This window comes from Perissodus microlepis, chromosome 3 (assembly GCF_051167445.1).
Source record: "Perissodus microlepis isolate ML-2025 ecotype Zambia chromosome 3, ASM5116744v1, whole genome shotgun sequence".
In the NCBI taxonomy this organism is placed as follows: Eukaryota; Metazoa; Chordata; class Actinopteri; order Cichliformes; family Cichlidae; genus Perissodus; species Perissodus microlepis.
Window position 1 is genome coordinate 23,393,282 of NC_140463.1, and position 17,341 is coordinate 23,410,622.

Consider the following 17,341-nt stretch of genomic DNA (forward strand, 5'->3'; position numbering starts at 1 on the left):
GATTGCCCAACAACCCGCTTCGATCAGATTCTTCTCTGGTGAGAGGAACAGAAGTAGATACAAACGTGTGTCCGTCTCAAAGCCGCACAGGAAGGGAGGACGTCTCTGGTTCCAGATTGGCAGCAGGGAAGCATCCCGCCTCTTTACTTCCTACTTCCCCTTTTTCCTGTCTGCAGCCACTTCCTGTCCTGCCCCTCGGTGCCGTCAGGGATGTGCTGGCTCCCAGATTCACAGGCTCAATCACAGGAAATATCACCAAGCAATAGCGTGTGTAGGCGTAGGGAAATGTATCTGTTTACAAAGTCTGACTGAAGAAGCTCATTATTGCAATATTATGATTGATTAAGTTCAAAATGCTGCAGCTGGAGATCCTGCGACATATTATCGGTGAACAATGAACTGAAAGACTCTGTTTCCTTTCTGTCTACCCTTTATGGAGCCACGGCTCTGTTGTAGTTGAGTGATTGTCTTCATCTCATGTTCATAAATGACTCCATCCCAGAAGATGGCATCACCACTGATCCTGTCTGTGTAGGTTCTCAGTCATCCAGGTCATAGTAGTCTAAGGAGCTTGCATCAAAAGCAACTTGACTTAAAGTTTTCTGAAGACCTGATGTCTCACGTGTTAATAGCGGGTCAAGTACCCGGGACTCTCCACCTTTTGGTTTTTCATCTGAAGAAGGCTCTTGGATAAGAGGTGAAACATCTTTAAAAACAACTTGAAGTCCCTTCACCTTTATTTCAAGCTGCTTGGACTACAATTGATCCTGAATACTTTTATGTTCCTCTCAGGCGAGATGTTTTATAGGCTATAAGGCATCAGTTTTGAATTTTGGAGGCTTTCAGTTCTTTTGGGTTCATTATAGGAGTCAGTAAAACCACATCACTGTACATTACAGCATTATTGTAAAAGCTTATCCTACCATGAATTCATCAGTCTGGTAAAAGCTTTGTGAATTCTCTTTTTTTCTTATCATAGGGTTTGTTTTTATTCTAGGCCCCTAATGACATTTTAAAGTTTTGCAGTGAATCTTGGGTAATGGTCCATTCACACCAAACATGACGTGAACTTTAGCCGTGATTTCTAAGAATGCCACCCGTAGTAAAAGCAGAAATATGGTTTTATTTTTAATCCTAGAATCTATCAAATCCATCCACCATTTTCATCAGCTTCTTATCAGCAAACCTTTTTTCTACACTAAGTGTACAGCAGGCCACCAAATGACAACAGCGGTGGTTGCAAAAAGACTTCTGGTCCTGTAGAAGTCTAAAGGAAAACTGCTTCTTTCACTTTTGCTTTGCTGATGAGCTTATCGGCTCAGCTGCTCACATTGTTTTCTAAATCATAGTCATATCCTTTTTTCTTTCAAATATTATCCTTAATATGTTAATTTACCAGTGAACATGCAGTTTTATAGTCAGATCAACTTTTCCTCATCCCATCCAGTTTTTGCAGCCAAGGTGGCAACAATGAAAATCCTAATCTTAAGGCTTTAGAAACCAGTGGGTAAAGTCTACCTTTTGTACTGATGCAGCCACACAGACTATTTGCTCCAAACAGACAGTGGGAGAAGAGGAGAATGTGGAGTATGACCAATAAAAAGCACAGGAAATCTCCAGTAACTATGATTTCACTCACTTTTCTCCAAGCACTCTCCTTTTATTCCTGTCTCTATAAAAGTGAAGTTGAAGCACACACGTCCAGCTGTGCTCCAATGGCATTGATAAGCTCGCCTTTAATTTCCAAACATCTGTGGCATCTGGAGGATCTGAGCATTTTCACAACAAACTATGAAGGGAATTTGCATCAGTTCATCAGAGTTTTACGGAGTCACCGGTTCATCTGCTGAGGTTTTGCAGATACGTGGCAACTAATCCTGCAAAGTTAAACAGGTGGTGGGGTGCAGAAAGATATTTTACAAAAAAACCTTACTTACCTACTGTTATACACAATTCTCTCAAAACATATCTTAAGTTTTAAAGTACTTTTTTGGTAGCACTTTTTATTACAGCTCGGTCAAAATGACCACATTATTGCATTATTTTTCTTCCTTATTACACTATTATTGCGGAGCTCTATTTCCATGTTATTACCCCCAGTTTTGGGGCTCTTATTATGCTATTACATAAGTTTCCGGGTAATATTACTCAGCTATAACCACTGTTGCTACATTATGTTACTTAAATATTACATAATTATTACTTTTGTAATTGCATAGTAATAACTAAGAAATCACCAAATTATTACCCTGTTCCCCCTACTATTACCTATTTATTACCAAGCTGTAATAGAAAGTTCTACCGTTTTTTTCCCCCCCGCTGTTATTGAAGCAAACAATATTTGTTTTCTAAGAAGCAGCAGATGAAGATTTTATAAATGTGAATGCATTTTATATAACTCATAATATTCATAGAATACACAATTAACATTAGAACATTTAGGAAGGTCTGTCACTGATATACAGTAACAGTATAGGTATGATAAGCAACAATTGTGTTACCAGATATTAGTGTATAGAAGTGTATTACAGTATAATATATGTATCACACAGCAACACACGGTAATCCACTGGTATTTTTCTGCAGTGTATTAGTTTCACTGTTTTACATTTGATGTCTGATACACTGAAACTATACCAGGGGTTCATAGTATGAAAGCCCTTCAAAGTATAAAATAATCCTTTATTCTTGCCACAATGGAGCAATTACACTGTTACAGCAGCAGTTCAAGAATAGAAGTGTTTTTTCTTTCTTTCTTTCTTTTTTGAAGTCCAAATGGTATTTGCGGGGCAGGTTTCCATAAAAGGAAAACTATCAGATGAACCAAGAAAAAAACATGGACTGATGAAAAGTGGGAAGGGTGAGAGAGAGTCCAGATGCAGAGTGAGGGAGAGGAGTACGTGCGCAATGTGACCGTGATTGGGGCATCACACTGTTTTTTGGGTTTTTTTGTTGTTTTTTTTTTCCTTGTTGAAAACATTTATTAGATAGCAGCTTGATATGAGTCAGACTACATTTGTTTTCGGAGATGTTTTCCTCCCTGCTGCGCTGCTCAGTGTCCTTCATAGCTGGAGATCCTGCTGATCGCTGTAAAAACAAACAACCCTCCCTCACTCTCTCTCTCTCACTCACTCTCTTTCACTCTCACACACACACATGCGCACACGTGCACACACGCAAACACACACACACATAGCCTGGTGCGTACTGTCACACACTCCAGCTTTCTCACAGGGCATGTACTCGTTGCTCAAACACAAATATGAACTGATGTTTTCTCGTGCTATCGTCAAACAACGCTGTAAACAGCGTTTCTTTGGGTTTTGTTTTTGGGTTTTTTGCAGCCAGTTTGTTGTTTGCATGTTCAGATGTAGGAGCCGTCACCTTGATGTGAACTGGTCACACGTATGAGCCATAACAGAGTTTATTATAATGCTCTGATTGGGGGCAGGGGTTAGTGAAGGTCCTCTTATTTACTCAGAGCGGCACAGATTTACAGATTAGTAATTTATAGACAGTGTAAAGATAAACACACGCACATATGGAGGATATTTTGTTGATTGGTGCGTTTCCTTGTTGGCAGGAAAATATGGATGATGGCATGTTTAGTTTTGCCAGTTGCAAATTAATTTAATTGTAACATCGCTGAGGTAATGTACATATAAAAAAATAATTAATTCAAAAAAGAAGTTTATGATTATTAAAGCTGTTTAGCTGTTCAGGCCGATGGAGTCCCCAGGAGTCCTGAGCACCTTTTAAAGGTGGAGGGATGAAATCAATTAGACCAGCTTTTACTTTTAAAAGATACTTTAGAAGATGTTGCAATGTTTTAAAATTTACTTAATCTTTGCAGAGTTATGCTAATATTAATGAAGTTTATTACTGGGAATGGCTGAGGCTCAGAAGGTAAAGCAAGGTCATCTACTGCTTCCGTCTGCTTGGCAAAGTATGCTCGGGCACGATACTGGAACCCAAGTTTCTTTCCATGTCTTTATTGGAGAGTATGAATGTTAGATAGAAAGCACTTGGATTGATTTGTGTTCCTGTTTGCTATGTTCCCATTCATGTTCCTGCACTCAAAAGGTGAAAAAAATCTACAATTGGAGGTTCGAAATGGTGGTGGAGTGAATTGTTTCGCCAGTGTTGAGTGATACACATTACAGCGTTGTTATATTTACATCTACCCATCCATCTGTCATAGGGAGAGTGAATTGGTTTCTGGTTTGGCAGCTTGTCTTGGCAAAATATGAGTTGACTGGTCAACTTAGGGCTGAAGCTGCAACTGCTAACAGCACATGGCTGCTGTGGCCGGCAATCTTTTGGGTTTCGTGTGATGTTCATTGTTGATGAATAAGCACCTGATTGGTATGCACCTTTAAAAAAAAAAAAAAAAGCCAGTGTAGCTTTGGTCCTTTCCTGATATATCTCTGTAAGGTGGGAGTTGAAGCTGGTGAACATTTTCAGTGTGCATGGAACAGGTATTAAACCTCAACTTTAGATGCCGATTTGGATCATTTTCTTCGATATTCCAAATATGTGGCGGTTTTGCTTCCCAGTGCTCCTTTATTTTGGGACATCCAGCATTGATAAGGACCCTAATAAAAAGCTAAAATATGGAGAAATCAGAAGAAAGACTTCCCTTTATGTGTTTGCCTGTTGTCACTTTTTCATTGTACATGTTGTCACTTTGATTTGCACCAAAGCAGCTGAAATGGACTCAAACTAGTTTCTGATTCCTAACTGGTGCACTGATTATCATGTGGTACAGCCCTAGCACGGTCTCCCCCTGAAATTGACCATGTGTGTGTGTGTGTGTGTCTTGCTATATCTTCTGCCTTAGATGCCACCTTTTTTGTACAGCTGACTCCCATCAGTAATTAAGAATGCTTAAGGCCAGAGAAAGGTGAGCTCTAGTGCCAGAGAGCCATGTTGGGTTGCAGCTAGTGAGCTGTGTGTGTGTGTGTGTGTGTGTGTGTGTGTGTGTGTGTGTGTGTGTGTGTGTGTGTGTGCCGCAAAAGGTAAGCTGGTCTAGGAGTATGATTCTCTTTTCGGGTGTGAGAGCTGCCGGGTTCAAATCCCGGACAAGCCCCCAATTCATGTTGTGACCTGGCCCTTTGTGTTACACTTGGTCGTTTCCTTTTTTTGAGCAGTGTTACATAGTTACAGCTCCAAATATTATCAACAAACTAATCCATGGACACAAGCTGTTAAATTTAGTGCACTTTAAAAGAACAGAGCTTTGTTGCAGGAGCTGAAAATGAAACTAAACGAGGATTAAGCATTTTAACTTAATGAATAGTTCTAAAACCTTACATTATTTGTTTTGGGGGGGGGGGGTTGTTATAAAGACATTCTGATGAGAACACACAGTGTTCCCTTCACAGTACAAACAGGCTCAGTGAGTGATGGACAGAAGTTTCCATGTATAGGACCATGGTAAATAAGCAGAGACCTTTCCCTATTTATCTCCCTGGGCGTCTCTGCCGGAGACACTGGAGCCAGTCACCGGGTATTTTCTGTCTCCTGACCTTGGCCAGGTGACATAGCTGTGCTGCGTCACTGGATCGCCTCTATCTGTTGTCATGTGGCGTTTTCTCTTACAAACACACACACACACACACACACACACACACACACACACACACACACACACACACACACACAAAAACAGCACAGAATTACTGGCTATCATTTTATTTGCCTCTACTATGAAGACAATGTTGAAGAAGTGTGTCAGGATGGGCTTCACTTTCCTCACTTCCCCTCTTTCTCTTCTCTCCATGGTCATCCAAGCCAAACAAGCAGTCAGTGGGAGTCTGTGTGTGTGTGTGTTTTGCTGGACAGCAGGAGACAGAGCACTGGGTTCATGGGAATACAGTGTGTGTGTGTGTATGTCACGTTGGGCTCTGTTGAGGCCGGAGGTAAGACACAGAAACTCATCTGAAGTAATTGGAAACACACACACACACACACACACACTAAAACAGGGCCTTACCTCTGTGTGCATGAACTCCCACAAGCAAATATACGTGGATAATCACACGAAACACACATATAAGGACGCATTAATAAATCTAGCACATATACACAGGAGTGCATTCTCTCTATCTGACTCACACAAGACCATTAATCAAAGACAGAGTAGCCTTTGTCTTCATATAAACAAAAGTATACTCCTGCTGCACATTGGCTCAGTTCGTGTATGTGTGTTTTGTTTGTTTCCAGCAGACTTTGTGAAGTCTTGTCTACTAATGTACACCTAAGCCACTACAGAGGCTCCATTCAAAACAAGATATCCTCGACTTCTAAGTGACTGCAACATCAACGCAGGAATCATTAGGGGATGCTAACTGAACGCCAACTCAAGGGGGCCAAGCTGACATTTTTTATTTTTTTTTTCTTTTGGGGGGGGGGGGGGGGGGGGGGGAGGTAATTTAAGCCAGAGGAGCAAATGTGACAGTAGAAAGTTTGATAATGTAAGTTTAGGAAGTCCAAAACAAACAAAAGAGGAAGCCAGATATTCACTGACTGCAGTCTGCTTATAAAGTTTTCTACTTTTTCTCATTGTATGTAAATGTAAACTGAATCCTTCTAAAGCTGTAACCATGGGACTGCGAAATGAAGTTGAGTTTTAGGTTTAGTCGTTGTTTTAGTGTTGGCTTTGTTTATCCGTCCATCTTCTAAAACTCATTCAAGGCTCTAGGGCAGTAGTAGGCATCAACACCTCCTTCTCCCCAGCAACCTTGTCCTGCTCTACTAAAGATTTTTAATTATTATAATATGGACGGTAGTGGTCAGAAGTAGGGCTGGGTATCGTCACTGATTTCTAGAATCGATTTGATTCCGATTCACAAGGTCCCGAATCAATTCGATTCGATTTGAATCTGGGAAATTTTGACAGTCAGAAATATTATAATTCAGATCAGTACATTTACATATTTTTGTATCTATACAAAGGAAGCTGACAATCGCAAGACTTTATCAAAGGTGTGAGCATCACAGCAGATGCCTTTGTGTCAAAGTAGCTGAAGATAAAACACAGAAAAACATGAAGGTGATTTTCCTGGCCTTGGATTTTATAAAAATATTTTGCAGTACATCAAAAACGAAAGAAAACCATTAATCAACATATGAACATTACCTCTGATGTTACAGAGGTTTTATTACAGACACGGCTAAGTGTTTTGCATTTTGCATCATTTTAAAAAGTTTACATTTGTTCAGAAGCCTATTGAAAAGCAGAAATTAGGTTTTCTTTTCGGAAGTAAGTAAAAGGGAAAAAAACAGCGGCCGACAGCGCTGTAAACAACGGTAGACTTGTACGTAACAAGCAAGCGAATAACGCACAAAACAGATTTTTAGACGGGAAACTGCTCTTGAAGTATACAGAGAAAGCGAGAGAGAGAGAGCTGTACATGAAGTGTGATTTTATCGTGGTGGAAGCAACACAGCAAAAGTCAGAGAGAATTCATGACGATGTTTATGTGAAGCGTAGTTTGGATCTTCTTTTGCTGCTTGTTCGGTCAATATTGTTTGGAGAGAGATAAAACTAACAGCTTTAGAATCACGGCAAAAAGGGCATAAACACAAAGCGCGGACCCGCCGAAACATCAGAATCAGCGAGCTGTCGGCTTTCAGCCCTGACCGTGTCCGTGCTGTCGGGTGAGAAAGGCGACATCTCACTGATTCTGATCCGCGGGTCCGCGCTTTGTGTTTACGTCTTCGTGCAGAATCTGTGTACCTGCTCTCATTTACTGTTTTAGCTGTTTGGTGGTTCTTGAAATTTTGTGAGGTTTAACCTGAGATTCTGGCGTTTCGGGCAAAATAAATTAATATTAAAAAAATCGATTCAGGATTTAATTAATCGATATCACGTTATCCAAGCCAGAATCGATTTTAATTGATAAATTGATTATCAAAACCCGCCCCTAGTCAGAAGTGAGGTTTGGCAAGTTCAGAACGGACATTTCAAACTCTTAAAAAGTCAAAACTGAACTTTGAAGATTTCTAAGGGGACCAGCTTTGTTGCATTTCAGGAAACGTTCCTATTTCCACACTGATAAAACTAAGACAATTTCATTTTATTGTCCTTTTAATCGAGTCTATTTTGTCTTTTTTCAGATATTTATCTGTAAAACTGCAGAAACTCATTAGATCAAATCATTAAATGGTCTCACAGGCAGATTGGTGAGCCACAGCTGAACCTAGCATCCCTGCACCGAAGACTTTTACAGTTGTTGGTTGGTTTGATTTTACTTGAGTACTCGGACGCTTTTGCAGAGCGCCTGAGCCTTTGCCCATCCAAGCTGTCAGGATAGACGCGTTACACCCCGGACAGGCTGAGCAGCAAACCTTTGTGCGTCAGTTCAACGCCGAAGTGCCAAAAGCTGCAGTACTTGAGTCCTTGAACAGGATCACTCAACCCTGTTTTTCTTTTCTTTTACGTGATTATCTGACAAATTGAGGTTCTATGATACAAGGTTTTTGACTGTTGATCAAACAAATCTAAGCCCCAATTCACTGTTTCCTGATATCTTATTAACTTAATAATCTTTTCTTACCATTTTAACCCCCATCTTCACTTAATCGCCGTCGTTTTCCTACATGTCCCACTCCTCTGCATTAGACCTCAGCTTGGCTCGCTCAACGTGTTTCTGCTGAGTCCTCAGAGTCCAAGGCTTTCACAACAGTCACTGCAAACGGACTGACGCACTTGTGGTCAGACCTGGCCTCAGAGTTTGCTTAGCTCTCATGGCACTGAGTCATGGCCCCAAACTGACGTGCTCTGGTTTTAACTTCTGGTTGAACCCACTCTCTGGGTTTCCACCTGTTTCTTTTTTTCAATTGGCTGACACCGGGTTCTGCCTGAAAAGCCTTTGGTATTTGCTGAAATACTCTGAGTTGTTTTTTTTTATTTTTTTATTCAAGTTGGCAAAGCCCAGGCTGTCTTAGCAGAGGCTTGACTGATTTGTGGTTCCTCTTCTGTGTTATGCATTACATTTTCCTTCTGTACAAGCTTCAGAATCTCGTATATTTTTTTGTTTGTGTTGATCCAGCTCCCAGACAACACAGGAGGGAAAAAAGAATCAGAGAATATAAACAACATGTGTCTATCTGAAAAATGTGTTTCTTTGCTTGAGGGATCAGTCTGTTAATCAGTGCACTGCTTTGGTCCAGATGGAAATATCTCAACAAATACTGGACGGATTACCATGAAATTTTGCACAGTGTCTAAAGAATTGAATCCTACTGGCTTTTGGTGCTCAATGGGCAATTGGATGGAGTGTCATGAAATAAGTGCCGTATTGACCTTTTAACTAACATCATTAAAAATATCCCCAGACTCATTGGCCCTTCTTCATGGGGAAGTACTAATCTTTGAGCTTCCTCTTTCATATGCAGTGATGGATGGAACCATGTTCTGCTTCCTTGCTCTTTGACCACAGTGAACACTTTCCTGATGACTTCATGGCCGAAATTCCAAATTTCAGATCAAACTGAATAGAGTATTAAATACCATATTGTTCGGACCATAAGGCGCACTGTATTATAAGGCGCATTAAGCAAAACAAAACAGTCAGATAAGTCAAACTTTACTCAACTCATTCTCCTTGCTTCCTCCACTTCCGTACCATTGATTCATTAATGTTGAATTCTCTCGCCGCTGCTCTGTTCCCATGTTGTTGCAGTATATTAATGACTAACTGCTGTTTAGTTTTCTCTCTTCATTTATGTTGGGAGTGATAGCAGAGCTTTACGTTTTAATTGTTTCAGAAATCTCTCAGTCAGAACATGGTATATCATGTTTAGGTGGAAACTAGCGAGCTAACTTCCTACTAACTTCTAACTCCGTTGAATTTTATACATTCTGTTTTCATGGATGCCTGGATGTTAAACTTAATTGTTACACCTGGTAAAGCAGCAATGCTGATCATTTTATTAAAGATTTAGACAGTTTTTAACTCTCAGTGATGCCGCAGTGTTCGTTTGACTTTGGGACCTGAAGCCAACGGAGTTTTGGACCCAGATTATTCCACGAGGCTCCTGATTACGGTAGCTGTAAGGCTCCGACAATCCACCTAGCGGTGCGGCTTGGTAGCTTACCAAAGTGGTGCTAAAACATTTTCCACAGATTTTTGAGCGCCGTGTACCAAATCAGTTCGAGGTCAGTAAGCACAACCAGAATTCATACATAAGGCACACCGGATTATAAGACGCACTGTCGATTTTTGACAAAATTAAAGGATTTTAAGTGTGCCTTATAATGCGGAAAATACAGTACATGTTTTACTTATTATGGTCATTTTAAGAGTCACGTAGGAGGATTCTCCAAGATATTGGCTAATGACTTGTCAATCACAAGTTTTTTTGTTTTTTGGGGGGGTTTTTTGGCCAGTAAGCTTCACAGTCAGATCCACCCCTCACTTGCCTCATCCAGTTTCAAGACCTCAAGGTGGTGACACAGACCTTCACTCAAGACTTGATAATGGGTCTTTGCTAACTTGTAACAGCTGCAGTCAGACAGAAACCCAGAGCAATAATAATTTTGCAAAACTTAAATACTATTTAGGCTTTGTGCTTTTCTATTAAGAAACTAGAAGCCTTTCAAATGAACTTTCCTGCATTTTGGTCTCCTGGTACAGGATTTGTAAATTCCTGAAAATGTAGCATGTGAGCATTAGAAGTGAATTTACCCCTGCCCCCAACACTAAACTGCTGAGTTAATCTCTAAGCTGTTGGAGGAAATTTGTGGAAGCAAATTATGCAAGCTCCTCATAAGTGTCCAGCCGTGGCCTGAGTTTCAAACCCAGAACTGTGTGGCTGGCTTTACAGGAACAAAGCCAGAAAGAATGGAAAGAGATATCTTGATATGGTTGAGAAAAACAGAAATGATGGTCAAAAACTGGAAGGAAGTGTGTCCTTTTTTAACCACTGTTTTGAATTGATTTCACTGTTATGTTTAAAAAAAAAGATCCCTGAAAGCCTGTGTAAATATTCATCACCAGTCAGTTCAGTTCTTCAAAGTCCAAACAGACCCCGAAACTTTCCAGGAAAGCAGCTGCATTCTCCAAAAAAAGAGGAAAAAAAACAAAGACAAAGAAGACAGAGTGTATTTTGGCACTCTGCTGCAGTGACTCTGGGCAAATGTGATGAACACATGACTGTGAATAAGAAAAATGAAGTATTATTTCAAAATCGGCAAATGCAAAACCTTATGATGTGATCTGTGTGTGTGTGTGTTTAGTTTTTTACAGAATACGGACCAGACTACTCGCTGGAGATCAGTCCGAGCTGTAGACCAGACCGCAACGACAACAAACACCTGGACCAGGTCATCAGCACCATCAAAGGTGTGCATGTCATGTGTATGTGTTTGGGTTGGATGCACAGGTGTGCCTGTTTGTGAGGGTGTGGAACGTAAACAGGTGTGTGTTTGTGTTGCACTGAACCCTGGCTCACCTGAGGCATTTTGGTCTCTCCACGGCTCTTTTAAAGTGCAGTTTCATGTGTCTGCTCTTGTTTCTATACGTCTCTGTGTGGGATGAAAGTATGTCGTCTTCCCTCTTTGTGTCCTCTCTGTGGCTTTTTAACGTCCTGTTGTATGTGTGTGTGAATATGCACAATATGTCTATGACCTCTGCTCGAGTCTGGCTCTTGATACATGTGGTATTTTTTTTCCTTTTTCTGTATCTTCCTCTCTATATGTGCCTTTATGTTTGTATGTTCGTGTTCCCGTGTGTGCGTGCAGCCTTGTGGTTAAGCCTGAAGTCGGGTCTTTGGTCTCAGCGCTGACAGCCCACAGCTCTCAGGAGAAATCGTCCAGCAGGGTGAAATTTAGGCGAAAAGTTGAGCGAAGGGAGAATTATTGTAAGGAGGTGAGGTCAGGAAACGACATGTCGGCGACCATGTCAGACGTTTCGCCGCACACAGCCACACATCTGAAAAGGAAAACAAAATCTGAGTTTGATCATTCGGCATCTCCGGGGTGTAAAAGTGTGAACCGTAGAGTGACAGGAAATCCTCCTTTCCTTCCTTTTCCTCAGTGAAATCTTGTATTTTAAACAGCGGTTATCCATTCTGGTAAGTTATGTTGAGGTGAGTTACCGACCAAATAAAAGGCACTCACAATATTGTGGGAATAGTAAAATCCTACCAAGATCAGGTCACGTCACAGTGATTCATGTCGGAAAGTATAAAACAGACTAATAATTATCATAGTTTCAGTGTGATGGAAATGGATTTATAGTAGGACACACCACAAAAAGTAAAAGCTTTAAAAATCATTGTCTGCACTCTTCTTCAGTATTACCAGCGTTTGCTCACAGTTATCTTTACAATAGAAAAGAGAAAGAAGATATTTATTTCATTAGCAAAAAACGTCTGTCCACATACGGCATTCGTTCATTCAGTCAGCATCAGGTGGCAATGTTTAAATTCTTAAACTGCAATTCCTGTAGGCATTGATCTTCATTGACTCCAGTGTTAAGATGCCCAGCGTTAGAGGAGAAATAAGCATGCTTACAGCCTGTTGTGGTCTCTATAGTTGTTTAACTCTTATAAACTTATTTAATTCTTCATAAAAACAGTACAGGTTGGTGGATTTTTATACCAGTTCGTTTTCAGACTGACATAAGGGAATGTACAATAAGGTGGAAAAACTCGAGGTACAAATATGTTTGTCCTTGGAAAAAAATGACCAAACCATAGAGACCAAGCACAAGCATAAATCCCAGCAACAGTGCTGGCCACCTGAGTAAGATTCACCACAAAAGTCTTAATCAGACCTTATAGTGTTTTCATACCTGCACCGTTTAGTTCATTTAAGTCTAATGCTGGTTCATTTCTACCCTTATTGCGGTTCAGTTCTGCAAATGTAAACTTGGTAATCGCACTCGAGTGTGAACCACAACCTCACAAGACCCTTTGGAAGAGGTGGACTGCATTTCCAAACCAACTCCAGAGCAGTTCACGTATGGTAAAAATGTAATCCAACAATGACCCAACCCAAAGACCAGGCATACGCTCCACATTTGAGCTGAAGACCAAGTAGTGCTACAAACTGTAGCAACTAGCCGTAAAATTGTAGTGGCGCATTTTTGTCCTCTTGCTTGTTTTCTCAAAACAGAAGAGAATGCTCCAAGTTTACAAACTCATCAACTGATTCAGACCAGGATAAACAATGAAAATGCCCTTAAATATGCTTTTAATGCTGTAAACTTAGGCTCAGTGAGGCTCAGTCATAAAGGGCTGATGAGGTTTTGTCGTCGCCCTGCAGGGCGGGCAGGTGGCACGGACACCCAAGTTTGCAAATGTGAGAACTTGAGGATGAAGTAATTCATGCAATAGGTGCAGCTATTAAAAATCTCTGACAATTTAATTTCAGAGACCTCGGCCTGAAGGTCAACTTCAGAGGTCAAGTTTTCTGAAAATCTTGTGAAGAAAGAAGGAAGTCACCTAGGAATACCACACCTGCATCTACCAGAAGGCAGGGGGGTATTGCTGGCAGCTGCCAGTATTTTTTACCATAATCCTCTACCCATCTGTGGCTCTGAGAAACTCTTTTTATACCCTATCATGTTACCGACCTCTTGCCAATTAATCAAATTAGTCTCATCCTAATCTCATGTTAAGTGGAGGTTCTGTGATGTAAATCAGTGAAAGTGAAAAATAGCAGGCAGCTAGCAACCAAGTTGTTTCCCATTTGTCATTCACTGCAGCTAAGCCCCCAAAAATTGTAACTCTTTCAGAATTCAGTGGAGTGAGTTACATAAAATCCACCCACCTGTGCAGTATTATAATGGGTAAATTGGCTGTAGAGACCGCAACAGGTTTTTTTATTGTTTTTTTTTCTACCATGTTTGTTTATTTCAGCTCTAAAGCTGAACTTTTTAACATAGAAGTCTACAGGGAATAGGTCTTCTTCAGAATCAGAATCAGAATACTTTATTAATCCCTGGGGGAAATTATTTCTTCTTTTAAGCCTAGAGGAGCAGCTTTTTTTTATATTAATGCATTGGCTTCGTTTTCAGTCCTACTTGATTTCTACCTGTTAATGCTCTGGGCAATCATCTGCCCAGTTAAGTCCAAACTCAAATCCACTCGCTGGAGAGGAAGTTTGTTTATGGAAATCTGCGGATCAGTGTGAATGGAAATCCAGAACAGAGAGAAAATTGTGCGTTCTCAAATTTTTACCCTCAGTCGAGTGGACATGGTATCAATTAGTATCTAAACCTTCATACATTTAAACAAGTCATCTGACTGTAGCAAATGACATAAAGCCTTCTGGACGTGGAATAGGTTTATCCAAACAGCATTAAATCCTCAGCTTTGAAAAAATTCAGGTCACATCAAATCAGGGGAGGCGAGGGGGTATCGGGAGTCTGTTTGCCGAAATCCAATTGGTCTGTTGGCTCGCATTAAATCATCACAACTGGAGGGGCTGAAAGTATCGCTCTTTTCCAGTCATACGGCTTTTATTAGAGCCAACAGAGGGAACCAGTGAGCGGACGGATGGAGGGAATAAAAGGGAGAATAAATGAATGCAGACGAGCCAAAGATGAGAGAAGCAAGTGAAGTTTATGTTTGGCTCCTGCATCCCATGTGCCTCCTCTGTATTTGATCAGATCCCTCATTCACCGTTAGCTCCCGCTGAGGACAGAAAATGAAACGGTTAACTCTGTCAAGTTTATACTTTTGGCTGAATTCTGACGTTTCTACTTCTTAAATTTATTTAAAAAAAATCTGCATACATTTTGCAGTTGAGCTAATTATGTTTCATTTTTTATAAATCCAGAGAATTTCCTATCCCTTTTTCCCTCCTTTCTCTGATCTCTCTCCTGGTTTCAAATTGTCAAATCTGTTTTATGTCGCTTTTTTTGTTTTCTTTTTTTCTCCTCCTCCTCTGTCTGTCGCTTCTGCTCTCTGTCACATTTATTGTTACCACACAGCACCATAATCCCAGTGGGCAGTCTGCGTGTTATAATTTTAAACACTGGATGTTGTCTGTTTCCCAAAAAGAAAGCCCAGCATGTTTGCTAACTTAACTTATGCACACACACGAGCGCTGAATAAAGGATAGCCTACAAAACACACACACACACACACACCTCAAAGCAAACATGTCTGTATGACATCATCGGGCTGGATAAGTGTTTCTTGGGTTTGGAACAAACTGCTGCTTATAAACATCGGTTTCTCTGAGAAACTGGGCAGAGTGGGAGTGTACGTATGTTTGTGTGCCCACATCTGCTCTTTCAGCTCGCACGAATGGATACAAATTTTAAAGTGGTAATCTCCAAAATCCACCGTCACTCCGTTTTTCACTCGCCATGTGTCAGCTTCTGATCCCGTATGTTAAACCATGACTGTACGTATGCATCGTGCCCAGTTTGAGCCCACAGAACACTGTCATGTTGGCAGGTATTTACAGAGATGCGAGGCGTACATATGGCTCATTTCATGAAAAATAAGACAGTGTGTCTCATCTGCAAAATTTCTCCTTCACATTATGAATGTTTTTACAAGTAAGGATGCTGTTTTCAGCATGATATCCCAGCTGGTGGTTGTTAGCACTGTTGCCTCACAGCAGGAAGGTCCCGAGTCTGACTTCACCATCTGTGTGGCGTTTGCATGTTCTCCCCGTGTTTGTGCTTGTTCTCTCTGGGTACTCCGGGTTCCTCCTACAGTTAGGTTAACTGGTCACTGTAAATTGCCCATAGGTATGAATGGTTGGCTGTCTTTCTGTGTTAGCTCGGTCCAGGATGTACCCCACCTCTCGGCCTATGTTAGCTGGGATAGCCCCCCTGCTACTCTGATAAGGACAAGCAAAGAGAATGGATGGATAGAGGGGTGAATCCCAGCAGTCATAGGCCCAGATGTGGGTGCACCCTAAAATAGCTCGCCAGTCTATTCTAGCACTAATATAGAGAGACAGAACCATTCACACCTACGCCCAGCTTAAAATCACCAATTAGTTTAACAATAATGTCTTTGGACTCTGGGAGGAAGCTGGAGTAGCCGGCACAGGAAGAACCATCTTTTTTTTTTAATTATTATTATTATTCTGACATGATGTCATGCGTACAATCTCAGTAGTTGTCCACCTTGAAAGTTCAACATGATGTGAAACAGGTATTTCCCAACATGTTGACAGTGGTTCCTGGAGGTTTCCGGCTCTCATTGGGTGAAACCGATTACAAAAACGTTGTTGCAGCAAAAATCATCCTAGCAGTTGCTTTGGTTACCAGCAGGTTGCCACGGTTGCCTGTAGTTTTTCATGTCTCACATGTTTCACATGTCTGGAAAACCTTTGTACTATTGTCACCCTTCACTTACTGGTGTTGTCACATCAGAGGATTTGTAGCAACACAACCTAATTCATACCAGCACATATTCCCCAAATCAGCACGAGGGGTCAAGCTAGGTCAGGTTTTTAGCAAAAACTAAAATACTATTTGAGCTTTTTGTCCATAAACAGTTCTAAATAATGATTTTTACACTTTTAGCTCCACTGAGTCCTGTTCAGTGAGAACTATCCCACAAATGTCTCCTAATTTTTTAAAGTCTTGGGGTCGAGGGGGCAGCAGACTAAGCAGAGATGGCCTGACCTGCCTCTCCCTCATCCACCTCCTCCGGCTCTTGTGGCCAATAAATAGAGTCCAGGTTTAAGGCGCTACGACGTTGGTGTCATTTTTCAGACCCAGACAGTCATGAAAGTAAAGTATCTCCATGCCACTTAATGAAAACTTGCAAAAACTAAAAATGAAAAAATAAAATGTGAGATGTTTCCGCTACGGACACTAGAAACATGTCAGCGTTTCTTACCGTCTTTGCAACCCGGTCAGTTTGCGTGCGTACATGTGCTGCAGTAGAAGCAACAATTGAAAACATTCAGATGTTACTCAGCTTTTCCTGTGGCTTCCCTCCCGTCACGCACTCGGAGGCTTTATTAATTAAAATGTGATTTTTATGAGGTGAGTGTCCAAGGCTGCGGCAGCTGTCAGGCTGTTTGTGCATTCACGGTTCTGGGTTTACAAGGCCAGTAGTGTGATTTCCCCAGAGAGTGCTTGTTGTGTGTAAACTGCCAGCCTCCCCGTGTAACAGTGCCTTATCTGCACACTTCTGCAGGGAAATATTGCAGCACCTTTACATTTTGATTACGATTAGTCGTTCAGTCGTTAATTCTCCACTCTGTTGGCGCAAAATAAGATGCATGCGTTGAGGGAAAGAGAGATTGTACGAACACGCCTGTAAAATACACACAAACATGCACAGTATAGATACTTCCACGGACACTGTGATATGTAGTAAACATCAGAGCCCACAGTGGACTCTGGTAACT

At 41.1% G+C, this 17,341-nt stretch overlaps 1 protein-coding gene across 2 annotated transcripts in view; it reads left to right on the forward strand.

Moving 5' to 3' along the window:
* The window catches only part of hdac8 (histone deacetylase 8), a 54,047-nt gene that overhangs the window by 16,919 nt on the left and 19,787 nt on the right, over nt 1-17,341 (forward strand). For both annotated transcript variants that reach the window (XM_084923623.1, XM_084923622.1), the window contains exon 10: nt 11,246-11,351. In XM_084923623.1, coding sequence (XP_084779749.1) covers nt 11,246-11,351 — 106 coding nt within the window. The remainder of the gene's footprint in view (nt 1-11,245; nt 11,352-17,341) is intronic.